The 25,000-nt window shown below is 44.0% G+C and overlaps 1 protein-coding gene across 1 annotated transcript in view; it reads right to left on the bottom strand.

Annotated features, from left to right (window-relative positions):
* The window catches only part of LOC129410044 (cytoplasmic dynein 1 intermediate chain 1-like), a 40,077-nt gene extending 20,219 nt beyond the window's left edge, over positions 1 to 19,858 (bottom strand). The window contains exons 1-4 of the mRNA XM_055157126.1: positions 19,822 to 19,858; positions 19,461 to 19,629; positions 13,523 to 13,622; positions 12,727 to 12,852 (exon numbers count right to left, since the gene is read on the bottom strand). Coding sequence (XP_055013101.1) covers positions 12,727 to 12,852; positions 13,523 to 13,622; positions 19,461 to 19,629; positions 19,822 to 19,858 — 432 coding nt within the window. The remainder of the gene's footprint in view (positions 1 to 12,726; positions 12,853 to 13,522; positions 13,623 to 19,460; positions 19,630 to 19,821) is intronic.
* Positions 19,859 to 25,000: the final 5,142 nt, after the last annotated feature.

The following is a 25,000-nucleotide window of genomic DNA, read 5'->3' as shown; positions in this document are numbered from 1 at the left end:
AAAACCTCCAGAGTCTCTCGTCTTTTATTTTATTTCCCATGAAGCTCAGGAACATTTTACCCGAACCACAAACTGTACACGGAAAAAAAACTAAAAAACTGGGCCAAAATGTGAGATCCAGGACACAACTAATCTCTCTCTGTCCCGTTTATCCTCGTATCTGCATACTCCCTCTCTTCTCTCTCTCTTCCTCTGTCTGTTTCTTCCTCCCTCTCTTCTCTCTCTCTTTCCTTCTCTCCCTCTGTTTCTCTCTATCCTGATTTTTCTTCTCCAGTGGGTTTTCTCTCTCCCCCTCTTTCTCTCTGTCTCTCTTTCCTCGTCTCCGTACGTCTCTCTCACTCCCGATATCGTTGGACTCTCTCTCTCTTTTTCTCCCCCTCTTTCACATTTCTCTCTCTCAGGCTCTCCTCTCTCTCTTTTTCCTTCCCCCCTCTTCTCTCTCTCTCTCTGTCTCTCTCTCTCTCTGTGGTGTGGTGTCTGTTGATTCTTTGGCTCGGTCTCGGTCTGAGGTTTGGCTCAGGATCAGGATTGGCTCTTCTCACACTCTCTCTGTCTCTCTCCTCTCCTTCTGTCTCTGTTTCTCTCTCTCTTTTTCTCTCTTCTCTCTATCTCTCTTCTCTCTCTGTCTGTCTCTCTTCTCTTTCCCTCCCCATCGCTCTCTCTCTTTACTCTCTGGGTTTCTCTTTCTTCCCTCTCTTGATTCCTCTTCCCTCTCTCTTCTCTCTCTCTGTCTGTTTCTTCTCTTTCCCTCTCTCTCTCTCTCCCTCCCTCTTCCATCTCCCCCTCTCTTCTCTCTCTCTTCTCTCACTCCCTTGCTCTTTCTTCTTTCTCTCTCCCACGCTCTCATTTCTCTCTCTCTCTCTCTAGCTCTCTTCTCTCTCTGTTTGCTTTCTCTCTCTCTTTCGACCTCACTTTCTTCTCTTCCTCTGTCTGTCTCTCTCCTCTCTTCTCTTTCCCTCTCCGTCACTCTCTCTCTTTTCTCTTTCTTCACTCTCTCAATTCCTCTTCCTCTCTCTTCTCTCTGTCTGTTTCTTCTCTTTACCTCTCTCCCTCTCCTCTCTCTCTCCCTCCCTCTTCCATCTCCCCCTCTCTTCTCTCTCTCCTCTATCTCCCTGTCTCTTCTCTCTCTCTTCTCTCAATCTGTCTCTCTTCCCTCCCTCCCTCCCTCTCACTCTCTTTCTTCTTTCTCTCTCTCTCTCTAGCTCTCTTCTCTCTCTGTGTGTCTCTCCTTTGCTTTCTCTCTCTCTCTTTCAATCTCACTCTCTTCTTTTCCTGTCTGTCTCTTCTCTTTCCCTCTCCCTCGCTCTCTATGTTTCTCTCTCTATCTTTCTTTACTTCTCTCTGTCTTCCCCTCTTTATGTCTCTTCTCTCTCTCTATCTGTCTCTCTTCTCTTTCCCTCTCCCTTGCTCTCTCTCCCTCTTCTTTCTCACTCCCCCTCTCTTTGGTCTCTCTCTGTTTTCTCTCTCTCTAGCTTTTTTCTCTCTTTTCTCTCCCTTTCTCCTCTCTCTCTGTTTTATGTCTCTTCTCTCTGTCTGTCTCTTTTCTCTTTCCATCTGCCTCGCTCCCTCCCTTCTTTCGCTCTCCTCCTCTTTCTGTTCTCTCGCTCTCTCTAGCTCTTTTTTCTCTCTCTTCACTCCCTCTGTCTGTCTCTCTTTCTTCTCTCTCAATTCCTCTTTTCTCTCTCTTCTCTCTGTCGTTCTCTCTTCTCTTTCCCTCTCCTACACTCTCTTTATTCTTTCTCTTTTCCCCTCTCTCTTCTCTTCTCTCTCTTCACAGATCTTGGATATTTGGTTGTAAATCTCTCTCTTCTTCTTCTGTTCTGCCTCTTCCTCGTGTAAAATTCTAATCCTCCGTTTCAAAGTGGTTTTAGTTTTTAGTTCCAGTTCAGATTAAATCACTTCCTCGTTTCAGTTCAAAAATAAACGTCACTTTTCTGATTCATCCGAACAAATCAAACCCAGATGATTTTAGAAAACTCTTCCTCCGTAAATCTGAGTTCAACTCGAGCAACAAGCGCCACAAGTTCTTTAAGAACAGAAGCTCTGACGACCAACGCCACCAACGCCAACGCCAACGCCACATCTGCAAACTAACGCCACAAACGCCAACCCTTTTGACTTGCCCCAAATTTGTCCATCTAATATAATTTGTCAAATGTTCACTGATGATGCAGTCTTGTATGTTCATTCTAAAAACAAACAGCAAGCTGCACACGATCTGTCAAACGTTATGTCAGAGGAGCAAACTGGCTCCAACATTCACAACTACATCTTAATATATCAAAGTCTGTTAATATGTTTTTCTCAATAAAACCTGGCATGGATACAGACCCACATGTATTTGTGCTTGGAACAAAACTGAAAATGGTCCATGAAGTGAAGTATCTGGGAGTCGCCCTGGACCCACGACTATCGTTCAAACAACACGTCAAATAACAGTGAATAAAATCAAATATCATTTATCAAATTTTCATCACATAAGAAATAAATCTAACGACCAACTCAGCATTTATGTATTTAAATTCAATGATTTTGCCACACCTAAATTATTGCATTACTACTTGGACTCTGACAAACAAAACTACTCTTAAATGAGCTGAAACTATATATAAAAAATCACTTAAAGTATTAGACAAAAAGCCCACAAATGATCACTGTTGCAGAAAACTTGACAAATACAAATTCTTAAATTGGGACAACACAATCAAATATGCAGATTTAATTCTGGTTTACAAAGTTTTTAATCATCTTGCTCCACCTCGTCTAAAGGAGTTTGTGAAAAGAAATTCAAATCACACAACAAGAGCAGCTCTAGAGGCGACGCTCTGGGCCGTTTAGGAAAAATACCTTTGGACAAACTCTCTTTTGTTTATCGAGCAGCTCAAACATGAACACAGAGAAACTGCTCATGTACGAGAACTTTCAACACTGCAGCATTTTCTAAAACTTTAAAACACTGGTTATTCAATGGTCAAATATGTCTCCATGTTTAACACATTTATATTTTCTTTTATTTTGAAGGGTTGTTGGTTTAACTCTTCACTTAATTCTTAAACTTCTGACTTTGAGCTTCAAATGAACAGTTTGAAACTAATTGTGTGTACAGTGTGTGTGTTGTGTGTACAGTGTGTGTGTTGTGTGTACAGTGTGTGTGTGTGTGTGTGTGTACAGTGTGTGTGTTGTGTGTACAGTGTGTGTGTTGTGTGTACAGTGTGTGTGTGTGTGTGTGTCAGTGTGTGTGTGTGTGTACAGTGAGTGTGTGTGTGTGTGTACAGTGTGTGTGTTGTGTGTGTGTGTGTGTGACAGTGTGTGTGTTGTGTGTACAGTGTGTGTGTGTGTGTGTACAGTGTGTGTGTTGTGTGTACAGTGTGTGTGTTGTGTGTACAGTGTGTGTGTGTGTGTGTGTGTGCTTGTGTGTGTGATTGTTGTTGTACTTTTCCTCGTCCTATAGATGATTTTACATAAGCCTGCTGAGGGACTGAAGATGGAAATGAGCCACGTTGGCTTTAATCTTTGCATATTTACATTTTTTATGTTCATTAATATGTACGCTCGCCAACGCCCACCAATGTCCAACGCCAATGCCCACCTCTAACATCCACTACCAACACCAACACCCGCCACATCCGCCAACGCCCAGCGCCAACACCCAACACCAACGCCACCAACACCAACGCCACATCCACCAGAGAACGCCACCAACACCAATGCCCAACGCCTGCCTCCAACATCCACTACCAACACCAACACCTGCCACATCTGCCAATGCCCAACACCAAAGCCCACCTCTAACATCCACTACCAATGCCATCTACCAACGCCCAACACCAACACCAATCCCCGCCTCCAATATCCACTACCAACGCCTAACGCCAACACCCGCCTCCAACACCCAACACCAATGCCCGCCTCCAACATCCACCTCCAACATCCACTACCCACGCCCACCAACGCCCAATGCCAACGCTCGCCACATCTGCCAACGCCGCCAACGCCCACCACCAACGCCAACGCCCCCCCGCTAATCACAAACACACCCGGAGCTCACAGTGAGACAGAAGTCACAGAGCTGAGGAGGAGAGGAGGGAGGGAGGAGGTGGAGGGGCTGAGGGAGGGAAGGAGGGGGGGGGGGGGGGTCTTTAATGTGGTCGCTCGTCCCACTTGAGAGGAGAGAGAGAGAGAGACGAGGGGGGGTGAGGGGGGGTGAGGGGGGCACAGCACCTGAGAAAATACTGCTCCTGAACTCAATGTACAGAGAGAAAGAAGAGAAAGAAAGAGAGAGAGAGAGAGAGAGAGAGAGAGAGAGAGAGAGATGGGGGTGTAGTAAAAAACGTATAAAATGTAGTTTGTCCAGTCTGTATGTGGAATACTTTTAATACTTCAAATACTTCAAATACTTTCCTACTGAGTTGTTTTACTGAGTCAATGAATCAGCAGCTCTGATTTAAAACACATTTTTACATTTTTTCTGAGTGAGATCGCCTCTCCACAGACGTGACCTGTAACGTGCCTCGGTCACATGTGGAGCGTAACGTCGCCCACGGAGTTCAGCTCCAGTCAAATGAAGCTCATGGTGACAAGCGTGAATTCTGACCAGGATCTACATGAGGAATAGGATTTTTACTGGACAAAACAGTGAAATAAAAACTCCAGCATCACACAGAGCGAGTTTATATGAATAGTAAGAAGATAATAGAAGAAAAGTCCAAAATACAGAGGCCACAGCAGCAGGTTCAGAGAGAGAGAGACGACAATATTCCAATATAAAGTCACCGGGAGTCAGAAGGATCCTGAAAAGCCGCCGTGCTCACTTCCTGTTTGGAACACGTTGGCTAAAGCGTTCGCTCTGTTCATTTATATCAAGCCTCGGGATCAATATTCAAGTCCCTGGGCCGAGCTCAGTTTGTCCAGATTCTCCTTTAGTGGTGAGATTCTTCCGGTTGTTCTTCCCGCTGAGCAAGTGCAGCAGTGTGTTTTTACCAGCAGGTCCACGCCAACAAACACGAGCGAGAACAAGGAGCACGGACTTGATCTGATCTTGATCACTTTGACCAATCAGAGCGAGAGAATCAAAGCCGAGTGAACGATTTAAAGACAATGGAAGGACTTTGCCAGATCCGGCCCATCAAGACCTTTAATGTGGCCCTTGGCTGATTTTGTTCTAAAATATTTTAATGATATTTTCTATTAAAATTGTGTTAATTTTGTGTGGTGTTTATCACAGCAGCGTCTCCAGCGTCTCTGTACGTGGCCCCTCCCACCAGAGCAGCACAAATGAAGACTTGTCTCTTTCCAAACGCTCTTAAAGGACGATGGTTTTGACTGTTGACCGTGACACCCTCTCATCAGAAAAATGTCCAACATGAGAAAAGTGGAGCCGAGTGCAGGATTTTACAACAAAAATGGACTTATTCCTGTTTACAGACAAGTTCATGTTCAAACTTTGTGTTGAAATTGTATTTTTCTTAAAGTTTCAGGTTGTTCATAATATTATAATATTTTGTAAAAGAAAGAGTTCATCAATTAAAAAGATTTCTGTGTAATAGATTTGTGTTTCTCTGCACAAATATTTGAACTTCTTGTTATTTTTGGGGTTTATATGACATGAGTTTTCTGATCCGGACACTTTGGATCAAAGTCGGTTGGACACGACCCCCGGAACAAACTGAGTTTGACACGTCTGCACGAGACGATTCACAAAAACCCTGGAAGTGTAAGTTCAGGCTCCAGCCAATCAGAGAAGAGACAGACATTCTGTGTCGGCGACGATTCTCCAGATCCTCGAGGATTTAAAGTCTGAACAAAGAGAATGTTTGGTGAATTTGATCTCGGGGAAAGACGTTCTTGTTCTTCTTCCTACAGGATTTGGAGCTTTACAAACGTCACGACCAAACAGCAGCGACTGGTTCAATAAAAAAAGTCCCGTCTCCTGTCGAGTGAACGAATCCTAATGCTGCAGGTCACACGGTTTCCACCAAGTGAAACCAGCTCAGGAATCAGACTATGGATTTTGAGCTGAGAAAAAGTTTATGATCTAAAAAATGTAAAAATCACCACAAAATTCGTCGACATTTTTGAAAGCTGTGATGCCCTGTCAGCCCCTGTCAGCCCCTGTCAGCCCCTGTCAGCCCCTGTCAGCCCCTGTCAGATGAACACGAGCAGTTTGAGATTACATGAGGCTCTATTCTCGGCCAGAGGGTTTTTTCGCTGTAGCACCAGTGAGTGTCCCGTCCAGTGTGACTTTTTGACTATTTTAATAGATCCATGATTTATCTACACACTCTACAGGAAAAGTTCCGCAGTGGAGCTTTAAGAAGTGTTTTCCAGGGCGACTTCTGTTTCACTCATGAATAATCCTAAAGTAAATGAGGTCTGGACGTGTCGGGTTTGATGCTAAGTGAAAGCAGACAGGAGCGAGAGGAGGAGCCGCCTGTGGTCTGGGGTTTAGAGGAAGAAGAGGAGGAGGAGGAGGAGGAGGAGGAGGAGGAGGGTGGGAGGAGGGTGGGGGTCTCTGGGGGAGGAGGAGGAGGGTGGGGGTCTCTGGGGGCGGAGGTTAAACGGCCTAACATGCTCACACATTTTCAGGCCCTGTGATCCCGAGCCCCTCCTGCTGTGAGTGTGTGGAGCTGACGCCTCGTGACGGGACTGAGCTGCTGCTGCTGCTGTTACATTTACAAATAACACAGATTCTACACCAGCGTTTCAGCAGCTCAGAGACGTAAGGAACTGTCAGAAACTCTCAAAAGACCAAGTTTCTTTTGTGTTGTCAGATATAAGACTAAATCCGTCTATCCATTTTCCTCCTCTTATCCGGGGTCGGGTCACGGGGGCATCAGTCTAAACAGGGACTCCCAGACTTCCTCCACCCCAGACACTTCCTCCAGCTCCTCTGGGGGACCCTGAGGCGTTCCCAGGCCAGTCGAGAGACATCAGCGATTGGTTAAATGATAAAAAGTACCAACTTACCATCGACTGAACGAATTCCAATGCTGTGAGGTCAGACGGCTTCTACGAAGTGAAACCGTCTGATGAATCAGGCTAATTTGGTCGTGACGTTTGTAATGCACCGCCAGCAGGGCTGACTGGTTTAATAAGCTTTTCCCAAATCTCGTAGGAAGAAGAACAATAACATCTCTCCCCTTGATAAAATTCACCAAACATTCTCTTTGTTCTGGCTTTAAATCCTCGGGGATCTGGGGAATCGTCCCCGACACAGAATGTCTGTCTCTTCTCTGATTGGCTGGTGTCTGAACTCGCACTTCTGGAGTTTTTGCGAACCGTCTAGTGTTTTCTGATTCCTGATCTGCAGCTGGAGAGAAATGAAACTGAGCGGAGGCACTAGGTGGTACCAGCCTGACTATTCTTCTATATCCAACATCTACACCTCCCGCTGTCTCAGCAGAGCGAGGAACATCATGAAGGAAAATACACACCCCGACTTCCACATCTTCAACCTGTTGCCCTCTGGTGCTTCAGGTCCAGACCCGCCACAACAAAGACTCAGGGACAGAGATTCTTCCCCAAAGCTGTCACCAAACTGAACTCAACTTTACACTGAGAACCGTTCATTTGGTTGTTTTTTTTACACTTTGAACAAGCCTTTCTATACTATTCTATTCTACTTCCAGTATTTTTGTAAATTTCTTAAAAATTTTCCACATTTTCTCTGATATAGCGTCGGTACCATCTCACCAAACCAAGTCAGAATTAGAGAAACATGAAAACCTGTTTCATTCACCTTGAACAGTGAACAAAACTCAGCAAAACTCCAGGTACAGTATTTTTTGACGGAAGAACGTTTTATTTTTTTCTATGTTAAATCTCCAAAAAGTGGAGTTTTCTCACACGATCTAAAGTGTCATTTGAAAATGTGTTTGTTGGAGAAGGAGGCGTGAGGAGCGACCACAGCCGTAAATCTCCACACGCGAGATGTTCTGAGAGTGTGAGAGGATGGAGCCTGTGTGTGGTCACATCATGAGGACAGTGTGTGAGGAAGTGGCTCTCACATGGAAGTCCTGCCCCGGTCCACACGCCCAATCAAACCCACCCAAAACCACCCAAACATCCACCCAAAACCCAACCAAAAAACACCCAAAACCCACCCGGAAACCACCCAAAACTACTAAAACCCACCCAGAAACCACCCAGAAACTTTACCAAACCCTAGTGAAACTCAACCTCTCCACGTCTCCTCGTGTTTTGGTGTCACTAATCAGCCACGTTAACAACTCACATTCTTCTATGGAGCAGAAAATGACACTAAAAACATAAAAACATCAACTGACTGCACGTCCAGAAGTTTCTGTATAAATCTGTTTGTAACTTTGATTTAAAAGTGTCCACAGAGTGAGCTGTAAAATAACACTAAAACAGACAAGAAAACTCTGTTGGTTTGTTACGTTTGCACCGGTAACAAACAGATGATCTCACTGCTGAAGGACAGAGTTTCTGCAGCAGTGAAGCTCAGATCAAAGGTGGAACATCTCTTCAAAACTGTCCAAGGTCCAAGTCCGTCCCAAGAACAGTTCACACTTCAGTCAGTTTGATCATTTGACTTTCTGAGCTCAGAGCGGTGACACTTACATGAGCATCTGAGGCCCCGTTCACACTAGTGTGTATGTGAGTGGTGTTGTGTGTACAGTGTTGGTTCACACTAGTGTGTATGTGAGTGGTGTTGTTGTGTGTACAGTGTTGGTTCACACTAGTGTGTATGTGAGTGGTGTTGTTGTGTGTACAGTGTTGGTTCACACTAGTGTGTATGTGAGTGGTGTTGTTGTTGGAGTTCATGTTGGTCCAGTGTGTATGTGATGGGTGTGTTACAGTGTGGTGACTCACACTGTGTGTAAAACTCTGATCCACACTAGTGTGTACTGCTGTAGGAGCTGGAGTCTCGTCCTGATTGGACACTGTGTCACTGTGTCACTGTGTCACTGTGTCACTGTGTCACTGTGTCACTGTGTCACTGTGTCACTGTGTCACTGTGTCACTGTGTCACTGTGTCACTGTGTCACTGTGTCACTGTGTCACTGTGTCACTGTGACTCGCTCCTTCTGATTCTCTGGGTTTGTGACGTCGTCATGTGACGATGTTGTGGAAAACAGTTTAAACTACGGGTGTCAAATTATCACGTCATATTTAGCGCGTTATGTTTTTTAATCGCGTAAATCTTATTTTTAATCTCTAACTTTTCTGTTTCTGTATGAGTTTCCTTATTATAAAATGTGTTTTTATGTGTTGTTGGGACAATAACACGTCGCTCCTGCAAAATTGAAATTTTCATTCTCGTTCTCACCGCATCTGTGATAAACCTGCACACGTCTGATCTGAAAACATCACGACACAAACACAGAACAGACTCACCATCAGCAGAACATCCCTCTGACACAGAGAGAGAACACCCCTCTGTCACAGAGAGAACACCCCTCTGTCACAGAGAGAACACCCCTCTGTCACACAGAGATCTGTCACAGAGAGAACACCCCTCTGTCACAGAGAGAACACCCCTGACACACCCCCTCTGTCACACAGAGAGAGACACACCCCTCTGACACAGAGAGAACACCCCTCTGTCACACAGAGAGAACACCCCTCTGACACACACACAGAGAGAAACACCCCTCTGTCACACAGAGAGAACACCCCTCTGTCACACAGAGAGAACACCCCTCTGTCACACAGAGAGAACACCCCTCTGACAGAGAGAACACACCCCTCTGTCACACAGAGAGAACACCCCTCTGTCACAGAGAGAACACCCCTCTGTCTGTCACACAGAGAGAACACCCCTCTGTCACACAGAGAGAACATCTGACACATCACAGAGAGAACACCCCTCTGTCTGTCACACAGAGAGAACACCCCTCTGTCACACAGAGAGAACACCCCTCTGTCACACAGAGAGAACACCCCTCTGACACACAGAGAGAACACCCCTCTGTCACACACCCCTCTGAGAGAGAACACCCCTCTGACACAGAGAGCACCCCTCTGACACATCTCTGTCACAGAGAGAACACCCCTCTGTCTGACACAGAGAGAACACCCCTCTGTCACACACACACACAGAGAGAACACCCCTCTGTCACACAGAGAGAACACCCCTCTGTCACAGAGAGAACACCCCTCTGTCTGTCACAGAGAGAACACCCCTCTGACATCTGACACACCCCTCTGTCACACAGAGAGAACACCCCTCTGTCACAGAGAGAACACCCCTCTGTCTGTCTCTTTAGTCTGTCGAGAGAACACCCCTCTGAAAGAGACTCTGACACCACATCTGAGACACCCCTCTGACAGAGAGAACGTTTTTTTTTCCCTGCTTAGTTTATGCAAATGAGTCATGTGGTTTTAAGTTTCGTTTCTATTTGCACAAATCTGCATTAAAACATGATAATGTTAAACAGCTGATGTGGATCTAAAGCAGGAGAGTCAAACTCATTTTGGTCCGGGGGTCGTGTCCAACCGACTTTGATCCAAAGGGGCCGGATCAGAAAACTCATGTCATATAAACCCCAAAAATAACAATAAGTTCAAATATTTGTGCAGAGAAACGCAAATCTATTACAGAAATCTTTTTTAATTGATGAACTCTTTCTTATTATAATATTATAATATTATGAACAACCTGAAACTTTAAGAAAAATTCTATTTCAACACAAAGTTTGAACATGAACTTGTCTGTAAACAGGAATAAGTCCATTTTTGTTGTAAAATCCTGCACTCGGCTCCACTTTTCTCATGTTGGACATTTTTCTGATGAGGGTGTCACGGTCAACAGTCAAAACGATCGTCCTTTAAGAGCGTTTGGAAAGAGACAAGTCTTCATTTGTGCTGCTCTGGTGGGAGGGGCCACGTACAGAGACACTGGAGACGCTGCTGTGATAAGCACCGCAGAAAATTACCAATATTTTAATAGAAAATATAATAAAAATATTTTAGTAGAAAATCACCCAAGGGCCACATTAAAGGTCTTGAAGGGCCAGATCTGGCCCCTGGGCCTTATGTTTGACACCTGTGATCTAGAGTGTTTATGTTTATATGTTGTAAAGTTGAGTTTATTTATGCAGATTAATAATAGTAATAAAAATGATACTGTGGAATGTAAACGACTGCATCTGTTAAAGTTTGTTAAACAATAAATGACTTTATAAAGTCTCTTTTTTTGTTCTATATCAGTGTTTTGATCTGCCACAAAAATATAATAATGAATTTAAATGAAAATACCTCAAGTTGAAGCTTTTCTCAGCAATTTCAGGTGAGATTAAAAAGAGATTAATTAGATTAATTAATTACAGATCATAATAATTAATCTCTTTTTTTTTTAATCTCTTACAGCACTAATTTAAAACAAACCAGAGACAAACAGAAACAGCAGAGATACAAATACATCACTACAAACGACGTGTCTGGACACAAATCGTTTCTGATGCGGTGATTTGTTTCAGAACCTGAGGACAAGTTGATGATGATGAAACACGACAGAGACTCGACCAACCTCCTGCTGGAGCCAGAGTCACGACTGAACTGGACGAGTCACAGTTTCAGATAAAACTTGGAAGAGTCTGAACATGTGAGACTCGACTCTGACTCTGTTTAAATCATTTCATTCTGAACTCTTCTCTCTCATTCGTGTCTCTCTCTTTTCAATTTGACCATGATTATTTATGATGTGATTTGTTGTTTTTGTGATTTTTATGTATTTATTTTCCTGTGAAGCTCTTTGAAAGACTCTGTGCTTTAGAAATAAACTCACTTTGCCTTAACGTGTGAAAAAAACAGCAGACGTGTAAATGTCAAACCTAAAAGTATCTTTAACCTGTGAGAGGAAAGATGAGACAGAGTAAAGTGTGGTTTTTAACACTGTTACAGAGTATTTTCAACTACGGAAAAAAAGCAACACCAAAACTCAAACGTCCAACACTTTCCTCAGGACATGAAGATTTGAAAGTTTTAAATAACATTTTAAAATATGTTCAGTTTCCCAGTGATGCTGCGGTAAAGGATTCTCAAACAGTAGAAGTAAAAGTACAGTGCAGTACCTGACAGTAGAAGTAAAAGTACAGTGCAGTACCTGACAGTAGAAGTAAAAGTACAGTGCAGTACCTGACAGTAGAAGTAAAAGTACAGTGCAGTACCTGGCAGTAAAAGTAAAAGTACAGTGCAGTACCTGACAGTAGAAGTAAAAGTACAGTGCAGTACCTGACAGTAGAAGTAAAAGTACAGTGCAGTACCTGACAGTAGAAGTAAAAGTACAGCGCAGTACCTGACAGTAGAAGTAAAAGTACAGTGCAGTACCTGACAGTAGAAGTAAAAGTACAGCGCAGTACCTGACAGTAGAAGTAGAAGTAAAAGTACAGTGTAGTACCTGACAGTAGAAGTAAAAGTACAGTGCAGTACCTGACAGTAAGTAAAAGTACAGTGCAGTACCTGACAGTAGAAGTAAAAGTACAGTGCAGTACCTGACAGTAGAAGTAGAAGTAAAAGTACAGTGTAGTACCTGACAGTAGAAGTAAAAGTACAGTGTAGTACCTGACAGTAGAAGTAAAAGTACAGTGCAGTACCTGACAGTAGAAGTAAAAGTACAGTGCAGTACCTGACAGTAGAAGTAAAAGTACAGTGCAGTACCTGACAGTAGAAGTAGAAGTAAAAGTACAGTGCAGTACCTGACAGTAGAAGTAGAAGTACAGTGTAGTACCTGACAGTAGAAGTAGAAGTACAGTGTAGTACCTGGCAGTGGAAGATGTACTCTGGGGTGGATTTCTTGAACTTGATGTTCCAGACGAGAGCCACTCCGTCCGGTTCATGAGGAGCATCGTCGTTATTGTTGTAGGAGGCGACCAGCAGCTCCGGGTACTACACAGAACACAGTACTTTAAATATACTCAGAGTACTACACAGAACACAGTACTTTAAATATACTCAGAGTACTACACAGAACACAGTACTTTAAATATACTCAGAGTACTACACAGAACACAGTACTTTAAATATACTCAGAGTACTACACAGAACACAGTACTTTAAATATACTCAGAGTACTACACACAGAACACAGTACTTTAAATATACTCAGAGTACTACACACGAGAACACAGTACTTTAATATACTCAGAGTACTACACACAGAACACAGTACTTTAAATATACTCAGAGTACTACACACGAGAACACAGTACTTTAAATATACTCAGAGTACTACACAGAACACAGTACTTTAAATATACTCAGAGTACTACACAGAACACAGTACTTTAAATATACTCAGAGTACTACACACAGAACACAGTACTTTAAATATACTCAGAGTACTACACAGAACACAGTACTTTAAATATACTCAGAGTACTACACACGAGAACACAGTACTTTAAATATACTCAGAGTACTACACAGGAGAACACAGTACTTTAAATATACTCAGAGTACTACACACGAGAACACAGTACTTTAAAAACATTCATCGTCTCTTCTAGTGTTGAATCGTGAGCTGAGCTGGAGACGGTGTCGAGATCTTCACACTGACCTGAGGCGACCAGTCCAGACACGTGATGACTCGATGTTTGGACCAGTGCTCGTCGTAGAAAACTCGAGAGAAGGACAGACTGGAGCCTCCGGACACGTCTCTGAAACACAACGAGAAGAACCGAGAAGAACTTAGGAAACATTTATGACACGACAAAAGACCAGAATGAACTGAAGGACTAAACCAGGACTAAACCAGGTCTAAAACCAGGACTAAACCAGGACTAAACCAGAACTAAAACCAAGACTAAACCAGGACTAAACCAGGACTAGACTGAGACGTTTCTAGAGGTCGATTATTTGAAGATTTAACTTGTCATGAAAATGATTTTGCTGCATGTTTCAAGTGTTTAGATCTTAAATTTTTGCACAAGCTTTTTTGCAGTGAACTTGAAAACTACCACTTCATGACATCACAAGATGGATCCGAGCGTTTGGGGCTTTGAAGACGTAGACAAACTAAGAAAAAAAGAGTGACTCAAACACGTGTGAATGAAACAAACTCGACTCCGGCTCTGATTTCGAGGAGAGATTAAAGTTCACGTGAGTCACTTTTGCGTAATGCAGGTAAATAAATAAAGTCACGTGTTGAATTTCCCGGTGAAGCGTCGCGTGAGTAACGTGAGGCGTGACGGTTCTTGTGGTTCTCATGGTTCTCGTGGTTCTCGTGGTTCTCTGGTTCTCGTGGTTATTGTGGTTCTCGTGGTTCTCGTGGTTCTCGTGGTTCTCGTGGTTCTCGTGGTTCTCGTGGTTCTCGTGGTTCTCGTGGTTCTCGTGGTTATTGTGGTTCTCGTGGTTCTCGTGGTTATTGTGGTTCTCGTGGTTCTCTGGTTCTCGTGGTTCTCGTGGTTATTGTGGTTCTCGTGGTTCTCGTGGTTCTGGTTCTCGTGGTTCTTGTGGTTCTCGTGGTTCTCGTTGTTCTCGTGGTTCTCTGGTTCTCGTGGTTCTTGTGGTTCTCTGGTTCTCGTGGTTATCTGGTTCTTGTGGTTCTCGTGGTTCTCGTTGTTCTCGTGGTTCTCTGGTTCTCGTGGTTCTCGTGGTTATCTGGTTCTCGTGGTTCTCGTGGTTCTCTGGTTCTCGTGGTTCTCTGGTTCTCGTGGTTCTTGTGGTTCTCGTGGTTCTCTGGTTCTCGTGGTTCTCGTGGTTCTTGTGGTTCTCGTGGTTCTCTGGTTCTCGTGGTTCTCGTGGTTATTGTGGTTCTCGTGGTTCTCGTGGATCTCTGGTTCTCGTGGTTCTTGTGGTTCTCGTGGTTCTCTGGTTCTCGTGGTTCTTGTGGTTCTCTGGTTCTCGTGGTTATCTGGTTTTGTGGTTTCTCGTGTTCTCGTGGTTTCTCGTTCTCTGGTTCTCGTGGTTCTCTGTGGTTCTCTGGTTCTCGTGGTTCTTGTGGTTCTCGTGGTTCTCGTGGTTCTCTGGTGGTTCTCTGGTTCTCGTGGTTCTTGTGGTTCTCATGGTTCTCTGGTTCTCGTGGTTCTCGTGGTTATTGTGGTTCTCGTGGTTCTCGTGGTTCTCGTGGTTATTGTGGTTCTCGTGGATCTCTGGTTCTCGTGGTTCTCGTGGTTCTCTGGTTCTCGTGGTTCTCGTTGTTCTCGTGGTTCTCGTGGATCTCGTGGTTCTCGTGGTTATTGTGGTTCTCGTGGTTCTCTGGTTCTCGTGGTTCTCGTGGTTATTGTGGTTCTCGTGGATCTCTGGTTCTCGTGGTTCTCGTGGTTCTCATGGTTCTCTGGTTCTCGTGGTTATTGTGGTTCTCGTGGTTATTGTGGTTCTCGTGGTTCTCGTGGTTATTGTGGTTCTCGTGGTTCTTGTGGTTATTGTGGTTCTTGTGGTTCTCGTGATTCTCGTGGTTCTCGTGGTTCTCGTGGTTCTCGTGATTCTCGTGGTTCTCGTGGTTCTCGTGGTTCTCGTGCTTCTCGTGGTTCTTGTGGTTCTCGTGGTTTCTCTGAGCGTGTGGTTCTTCTCCAGAGGAACACCAGAGCAGCGGATCATTCTTGAACCCTGACTCAGCTCTTCTCATGAGGCGGTGGACCCTAACCCCCCGGGACTGAGTCAGGCTCAAAGGCACCACGGCAGCGCACATGTTCCGCACCACACTGGAGACTCAGGGTCGACAGGTGAACAGAGACGCTTTCATTTTATGTCGTTGGAGTTTGAGCCTCTATTTATGACGTTATGGAATAAAAACGAGGACTGAAAACCATCGCAGATTTGTGCAGAATCGACGAGGGAATCAAAAAGCTGAAAGATAAATCAACATCGAATCGAAATTGCCTTTTGAATGGACACAAAGGCTGTAGTTTTTTATGTAATTTCCTCCACAAACAACAAAATCTCTTGTCTCATTTGGCATAAAATCTGCTAAACCTGTAGTTTGGTGTAAAATATTAACATTAAACCCTGAAATTAAAATAGAAATGTCATTATTATTATTAGCAATAATATGTCCAAATATTGTTCTTGTTATTGCATTAAACTCTGTTCTTCTGAGGTGAGAGATGTTTTATTTTGTTCAAACTGACAGTGACCAATGAGCTCTTTTGTTTCACACGCGTCACTGAAATAAAATAATCTGATTGGACGTTTGTGTTTGGTTCTGACTCGAGGTGCGACAGAAGAAGAGAGACCAGACTGACATCTCTTATTTCCTCTAAAAAATCGATTTAGATTGGAAACAGGCAGTAGAAATCTAAACTAGGTTCTTAAAAAAGTGTTGAAAATCAGACACTAAAAAACAATAAAAACTGTTTTGAAACTAGATCAGTTTTCATTTTCAAAAAGTCCCATTGACAGAAAAGAAACGATCCAACGTGAACATCTTTAGAACAAGTATAAGACACAGAGACTAGAATACACACATGGACCTGGTTTAGTCCTGGTTTAGACCTGGTTTAGACCTGGTTTTAGTCCTGGTTTTAGTCCTGGTTTAGTCCTGGTTTAGACCTGGTTTAGACCTGGTTTAGACCTGGTTTAGTCCTGGTTTAGTCCTGGTTTAGTCCTGGTTTAGTCCTGGTTTAGACCTGGTTTAGTCCTGGTTTAGTCCTGGTTTAGAGACCTGGTTTAGACCTGGTTTAGACCTGGTTTAGTCCTGGTTTAGTACCTGGTTTAGACCTGGTTTAGTCCTGGTTTAGACCTGGTTTAGTCCTGGTTTAGTCCTGGTTTAGACCTGGTTTAGACCTGGTTTAGTCCTGGTTTAGTCCTGGTTTAGTGGTTTAGTCCTGTTTAGTTTAGTCCTGGTTTAGTCCTGGTTTAGACCTGGTTTAGTCCTGGTTTAGACCTGGTTTAGTCCTGGTTTAGTCCTGGTTTAGTCCTGGTTTAGACCTGGTTTAGTCTGGTTTAGACCTGGTTTAGTCCTGGTTTAGTCCTGGTTTTAGTCCTGGTTTAGTCCTGGTTTAGTCCTGTTTAGGTTTAGTCCTGGTTTAGACCTGGTTTAGTCCTGGTTTAGTTCCTGGTTTAGACCTGGTTTAGTCCTGGTTTAGTCCTGGTTTAGTCCTGGTTTAGTCCTGGTTTAGACCTGGTTTAGTCCTGGTTTAGACCTGGTTTAGTCCTGGTTTAGTCCTGGTTTAGTCCTGGTTTAGTCTGGTTTAGACCTGGTTTAGTCCTGGTTTAGTCCTGGTTTAGTCCTGGTTTAGTCCTGGTTTAGTCCTGGTTTAGTCCTGGTTTAGTCCTGGTTTAGTCCTGGTTTAGTCCTGGTTTAGACCTGGTTTAGACCTGGTTTAGTCCTGGATTAGTCCTGGTTTAGGTTTACTCTTGGTTTAGTCTGGTTTAGTCCTGGTTTAGTCCTGGTTTAGTCCTGGTTTAGTCCTGGTTTAGCCTGGTTTAGACCTGGTTTAGTCCTGGTTTAGTCCTGGTTTAGTCCTGGTTTAGTCTGGTTTAGTCCTGGTTTAGTCCTGGTTTAGACCTGGTTTAGTCTTGGTCCCTGGTTTTAGTCTGGTTTAGCTGGTTTAGTCCTGGTTTAGTCCTGGTTTTAGTCCTGGTTTAGTCCTGGTTTAGTCCTGGTTTAGACCTGGTTTAGTCCTGGTTTAGTCCTGGTTTAGTCCTGGTTTAAGTCCTGGTTTAGACCTGGTTTAGTCTGGTTTAGTCCTGGTTTAGTCCTGGTTTAGTCCTGGTGGTTTAGTCTTGGTTTAGTCCTGGTTTAGTCCTGGTTTAGTCCTGGTTTAGACCTGGTTTAGTCCTGGTTTAGTCCTGGTTTAGACCTGGTTTAGTCCTGGTTTAGTCCTGGTTTAGTCTGGTTTAGTCCTGGTTTAGTCCTGGTTTAGTCCTGGTTTAGACCTGGTTTAGTCCTGGTTTAGTCCTGGTTTAGTCCTGGTTTAGTCCTGGTTTAGTCCTGGATCACTGCTGAATCACACAGATTTAAAGACACATGGGAACAGAACAGAAAATTCTACTATTTAAAGTGGAGAATCACAGTGGGTCAAGACGTCCCAGTCCTGATCCTGTGTCTCTGTCCCTGCAGATTTACACAAAACCACTGATTTGTCCCAATTTTATACAAGAAATGTCCCAGTGTCTCTATTTTTGACTTTTTGACTAGGACTAAACCAGGACTAAAACAGGACTATCACAATTTTTGACTAATCTGATCCTCACCGACAGAAAAGACGAGCAGAAATTGTCATTTGTTTTGCCAAAATACTTAAATCCGTGTTTGCGAAGGACCATAAAACAAAAAAAATGCAGTGACAGAAGATCATGACTGACAAGAGAAAGCACAATCTTACACACTCTTTGCTCTTTTCACGATTTTATTCACACAAACATCCAAACCCGAGTGTCCAAGTCTAGAATTTTGAAGATTTGGTCCCTCAATCCCTCAGTTTGTCTAAAGAAAGAGTTATATAACACTTTATAATAACTACACCTTATTCAGCCTTAATAAAGCATGAACAAAGACTTAATTAATAATGAACAAAGACTTAATTAATAATGATTCACGCTTAGTAACTACTTAATTACTACTTAAATTAGCACTTGCACTTAATTTTCCTGTGCTGTAAACAGTTACTCTTAATTATTTCATAATTACTCATGAACTAACCATCTGAGCATTTATTAATCATTAGTAAACTACGAGAGAATGATTTACTAATAATGTAATGTAATGATCATTCAGGCAGCTGTTATCTGTTAGTTAAGTCTTTTTGAGCTTTTCTAAAGTGAAGACAAATGATCATTTATTAAACATTTACTAAGTGTGAATCATTATTAATTAAGTTTTTGTTCATTATTAATTAAGTCTTTGTTCATGCTTTATTAAGGCTGAATAATGTGTAGTTACTATGAAGTGTTACCAGAGTTTTTTATTATTATTATTATCATTATGTTATCAGAATCATCCTCGTATTGAAATAGAGTTTGAAATGTTCGTATCGTGTGACTGTGTTTTCTTCATGTATGAGATGTGAGATGATGCGTGAGGAGATGTTTTCACGGGAGGAGATGTTTTCGCGTGAGGAGATGTTTTCGCGTGAGGAGATGTTTTCGCGTGAGGAGATGTTTTCGCGTGAGGAGATGTTTTCGCGTGAGGAGATGTTTTGGCGTGAGGAGATGTTTTCGCGTGAGGAGATGTTTTGGCGTGAGGAGATGTTTTGGCGTGAGGAGATGTTTTCGGCGTGAGGAGATGTTTTGGCGTGAGGAGATGTTTTGGCGTGAGGAGTTTTCGTGAGGAGATGTTTTCGTGAGGAGATGTTTTGGCGTGAGGAGATGTTTTGGCGTGAGGAGATGTTTTGGCGTGAGGAGATGTTTTGGCGTGAGGAGATGTTTTGGCGTGAGGAGATGTTTTCGCGTGAGGAGATGTTTTGGCGTGAGGAGATGTTTTCGCGTGAGGAGATGTTTTCGCGTGAGGAGATGTTTTGGCGTGAGGAGATGTTTTGGCGTGAGGAGATGTTTTCGCGTGAGGAGATGTTTTCGCGTTTTCGTGAGGAGATGTTTCCGCCCGTGCGTCTCACCCGTCCTTGTGGTGGTCGCGGCCGCTGTAGTCGTAGTAGATGTGGCTGTCTTCTGCCAGGGCTCTCTCCATGACTCGGATGGAGCAGTCGAAGAAGCTCTGGAAGTCTGCGGAGTGAAGGATCTGCTGCCGCTCCTCCTCCGTCAGCTCCCGGAGCAGAGGAACCACACCTGGGGACACGAAGGAGACAAACGGGGACACAGATACGTCATTGTTCTGTCTGGAATGTTCCACAGTGTGACATTAAACAGCTCTACTTTACATTTATTCAATTACAGGTGGTTTTATAGCTCAGAAATACAGAGAAAAACTGACATTTATGACAAATGCTTATAACAAAACTGACTTAAAAACATCTTTACCTCTGATGTAACAATCTCGGAAAATTCTAAAGTCCATTTTTTTTTAAGTGCTTATTGAACGTGGACTTCCTAAAATAGAATTCATCAAACAATGGTGCTATGTATGTTTCTAATGAAAGAACAACGTTAAACTCTAAATATTTTACATGTGTCTTTTTAAAAAAGCAGAATCATGTATTTATCATTTATTCATTCTTTAAACACTCCATTTACACCAGACACCTCAAGTCCAGTTTATTTTATTTCATTTTTTATGCCTTTATTTTTTTAGTGCATGTGGAAAAAAAAAAAAAAAAAAACTTCACAAAAATAAATTCTTGTCGTGTTATTTGTAAATTGTATTTTCATTGTAACATTCGTAACGTACAGAAAAACATTTTGTGGCTCTAACCCAGGAGAGTCAATGTCATTTTGTTCCGGGGGTCGTGTCCAACCGACTTTGATCCAAAGTGTCCGGATCAGAAAACTCATGTCATATAAACCCCAAAAATAACAAGAAGTTCAAATATTTGTGCAGAAAAACGCAAATCTATTACAGAAATCTTTTTGAATTGATGAACTCTTTCTTTTACAAAATATTAGAATATTATGAACAACCTGAAACTTTAAGAAAAACGTGAATTTCAACACAAAGTTTGAACATGAACTTGTCTGTAAACAGGAATAAGTCCATTTTTGTTGTAAAATCCTGCACTCGGCTCCACTTTTCTCATGTTGGACATTTTTCTGATGAGGGTGTCACGGTCAACAGTCAAAACGATCGTCCTTTAAGAGCGTTTGGAAAGAGACAAGTCTTCATTTGTGCTGCTCTGGTGGGAGGGGCCACGTACAGAGACGCTGGAGACGCTGCTGTGATAAACACCACAGAAAATTAACAAGATTTTAATAGAAAATATAATTCAAAATATTTTAGTAGAAAATCAGCTGAGGGCCACATTAAAGGTCTTGGAGGGCCGGATCTGGCCCCCGGGCCTTATGTTTGACACCTGTGTTTAACGGCTTAAATCTGATCATAAAAGCAAAAAAAATAATAAAACTTCCAGCATGAGGCAAAGAAAAAGTCCACAGATAAAAACTGACTCCAAAATACATCGTTCTGTCTCACGTAAGTCGAGGCAAAACGAGTATGAAAGAACAATGTGTTTATCATAATAATTCTTTAGGTTAATAATTTATTTGATCTTTTATTTTGTTTGTTTAAGTATTTATTCTTTTTTATTCCTGTCGTGTTATTTGTAAATTGTATTTTCATTGTAACATTCGTAACGTACAGAAAAACGTTTTGTGGCTCTAACCAGAAGGAAAAACCCAAAACCCCTTTTCAGTGCGAGTGTGAAATAAAAGCTGATTTCACATAAACGCCGCCTCCTCCAGGGGAATGAAACTGCGATGAGCATCTGTCGACCTCTGACCTCCGCCGCCGCCGCTCCTCCTAATCGGCCTCTGAGAACCGAGCAATTTTACCTTCAATCTCCCGCGCCCCGACTCTCTCCTCCTCTATTTATCCTCCTCTATTTATCCTCCACAGAGACGCTTTCATATTCAGAAGAAGGAAAACAAAAACCTGGTCCTGGAACAGACTCCGAACCACAGAACTGGACTCTGCACATTCTGCACACGGGTCCTGTTTGTTTGTGACGTAAACTCGAACACGACCTGAGCACATCTGACCTGAGCACATCTGACCACAGCCTCAGTGCTGGGAGAGGAGATGAGTTTAGACCTGGTTTAGTTTAGTCCTGGTTTTAGTCCTGGTTTAGACCTGGTTTAGTCTTGGTTTAGTCCTGGTTTAGACCTGGTTTAGACCTGGTTTTAGTCCTGGTTTAATCCTGGTTTAGTCCTGGTTTAGTCCTGGTTTAGTCCTGGTTTAGTCCTGGTTTAGTCCTGGTTTAGACCTGGTTTAGTCCTGGTTTTAGTCCTGGTGGTTTAGTCCTGGTTTAGACCTGGTTTAGTCCTGGTTTAGTCCTGGTTTAGTCCTGGTTTAGACCTGGTTTAGTCCTGGTTTAGTCCTGGTTTAGTCCTGGACCACTGAGGGATTACACAGATATAAGGTCACGTGGGAAGAGAAAGTTGAAAATCGTCGTTTGTCTAAAGAAAAAGGAATAAAAGATGAAACAAAAGTCTGAATCGTTCGACTGATGACGTCAAATAAACGACTTTGAACCTGAAGAGTCGGTCCCCACTCTGCCTGCTGCACCGGCGCACACACTCGCCGCCTCTCGGACTTTGATGTGGTCCTGGGTCCTGGGTCTTTGGTCTTTGGTGTTTTGGTGTTTTGGTGTTTTGGTCAGATCAAAGTCTGGACCTTCTAATGGTGGGACAGCGGTGAGTGTGTGAGCCGCACTGAGGACCTTTGTTCAGCTTCAGACTCGGGTTTGTTTAGTTATTTGTGCTTAAACTGCTCCGTTTGTTTTTTCACTTCTCCTCAAAGGCTCCAGTCATGTCCAGACGTCTGCAGGAGGAGGGAGGAGCTCGGAGTAGAGCCGCTGCTCCTCCACGTGGAGAGGAGCAGCTGAGGGGAGGAGGAGCTGTTCTAAACATCTCCTCACATCTCCTCATCTCCTCATCTCCTCACATCCTCCTCACACCTCCTCACACCTCCTCATCTCCTCACATCTCCTCTCCTCACATCTCTCCTCACACCTCCTCACATCTCCTCACATCTCACACCTCCTCATCTCCTCACATCTCCTCACACTCCTCTCACACCTCTCATCTCCTCACACCTCCTCCTCATCTCCTCACATCTCCTCATCTCCTCACATCTCCTCACATCTCCTCATACCTCCTCCTCATCTCCTCACATCTCCTCCATCACTCCTCACATCTCCTCACATCTCCTCACATCATCTCCTCACATCTCCTCACACTCTCCTCACATCCTCACCATCTCCTCACATCTCCTCACATCTCCTCATCTCCTCACATCTCCTCATCTCCTCACATCCTCCTCATCTCCTCATCTCCTCACACTCCTCACTCCTCACATCTCCTCATCTCCTCACATCTCCTCACTCATCTCCTCACACCTCCTCCTCATCTCCTCACATCTCCTCACATCTCACTCACATCTCCTCATTCTCCTCACTCCTCACATCTCCTCACACCCTCCTCATCTCCTCACATCTCCTCATCTCTCACTCATCACATCTCACTCACATCTCCTCACATCTCTCCTCCTCCTCATCTCATCTCCTCATCTCCTCATCTCCTCACTCACATCACATCATCTCCTCATCCTCCTCATCTCCTCACACATCTCCTCAGTCCTCCTCACATCTCCTCACATCTCCTCACATCTCCTCACACCTCCTCATCTCCTCACATCTCCTCATCTCCTCATCTACATCTCCTCACATCCTCCTCATCTCCTCACATCTCCTCACATCTCCTCACATCTCCTCACTCTCCTCATCTCCTCACATCTCCTCACATCTCCTCACATCTCCTCATCCTCACTCTCCTCACCTCCTCCTCACATCTCCTCACACACTCTCCTCACATCTCCTCATCTCCTCACATCTCCTCACATCTCCTCACATCTCCTCACACCTCCTCTCTCCTCATCTCTCACTCCTCACATCCTCCTCACATCTCCTCACTCTCCTCACATCTCCTCACATCTCCTCACATCTCCTCACATCTCCTCACATCTCCTCACATCTCACTCCTCACATCTCCTCACACCCTCACATCTCCTCATCTCTCCTCCATCTCACATCTCTCATCACTCTCTCATCTCCTCCTCTCCTCACATCTCCTCAACCAACATCTCCTCACATCTCCTCACTCCTCATCATCTCCTCACATCCTCCTCACATCTCCTCATCTCATCTCCTCAATCTCCTCACATCCTCCTCATCCTCATCTCCTCACATCTCCTCACATCCCTCTCATCTCCTCCTCACATCTCCTCCTCACATCTCCTCATCTCCTCACATCTCCTCATCTCCTCATCTCCTCCTCACACTCCTCACATCTCCTCACATCTCCTCACATCTCACAATCCTCACATCTCTCATCCCTCCTCACATCTCCTCACACACTCCTCACATCCATCTCCTCACATCCTCTCCTCCATCAAACCTCCATCTCCTCACATCTCTCATCTCCTCCTCACATCTCTCACATCTCCTCACATCTCCTCACAACCTCTCACACTCCTCACATCTCCCTCATCTCCTCACATCACCTCATCTCCTCACATCTCCTCACTCTCCTCATCTCCTCACATCTCCTCACACTCCTCACATCTCCTCACATCTCCTCACATCTCCTCACATCTCCTCATACTCTCCTCATCTCCTCATTCCTCCTCACATCTCCTTCACTCTTCTCCTCACATCTCCTCACATCTCCTCATCACACTCCTCACACCTCCTCACACTACCCTCCTTCTCACATCTCCTCACATCTCCTCACACTCTCCATCTCCTCCTCACTCCCTCACATCTCCTCACATCTCCTCACATCTCCTCATCTCCTCATCTCTCCTCACATCTCCTCACATCTCCTCATACTCCTCATCTCCTCACACCTCCTCACATCTCACACCTCACATCCTCCTCATCCTCATCTCCTCACATCTCCTCACATCCTCTCCATCTCCTCACTCCTCACACTCCTCACACCCTCTCACATCTCACATCTCCTCACACATCTCCTCATCCTCCACCTCCTTCACATCTCCTCATCTCCTCACTCTCACATCCTCTCACATCTCCTCATCACATCTCCTCACACCTCCTCATCTCCTCACATCTCCTCACACCTCTCCTCATCTCCTCACATCTCCTCACATCTCCTCACACCTCCTCACATCACATCTCCATCTCACATCTCCTCACATCCTCCTCATCTCCTCATCTCCTCAACATCTCCTCACACATCTCTTCTCTCACATCTTCCTCACACCTCCTCCATCTCCATCTCACATCTCCTCACATCTCCTCACACCTCTCCTCATCTCCTCACATCCTCCTCACACTCCTCACACTCTCTCCTCTCCTCACATCTCCTCATCTCCTCACATCTCCTCATATCTCCTCACTCTCCTCACACCTCCTCACACCTCCTCACATCTCCTCACATCTCCTCATCTCCTCACATCATCTCCTCACACATCTCCTCCTCACACTCCTCACATCTCCTCATCTCCTCACATCCTCACATCATCTCC

Source organism: Boleophthalmus pectinirostris, unplaced genomic scaffold (genome assembly GCF_026225935.1).
Source record: "Boleophthalmus pectinirostris isolate CB_2022bp ecotype Guang Dong unplaced genomic scaffold, ASM2622593v1 HiC_scaffold_21, whole genome shotgun sequence".
NCBI lineage: Eukaryota > Metazoa > Chordata > Actinopteri > Gobiiformes > Gobiidae > Boleophthalmus > Boleophthalmus pectinirostris.
Note: the sequence above shows the minus strand (reverse complement) of the source record. Positions and strands in the feature narration are given on the sequence as shown.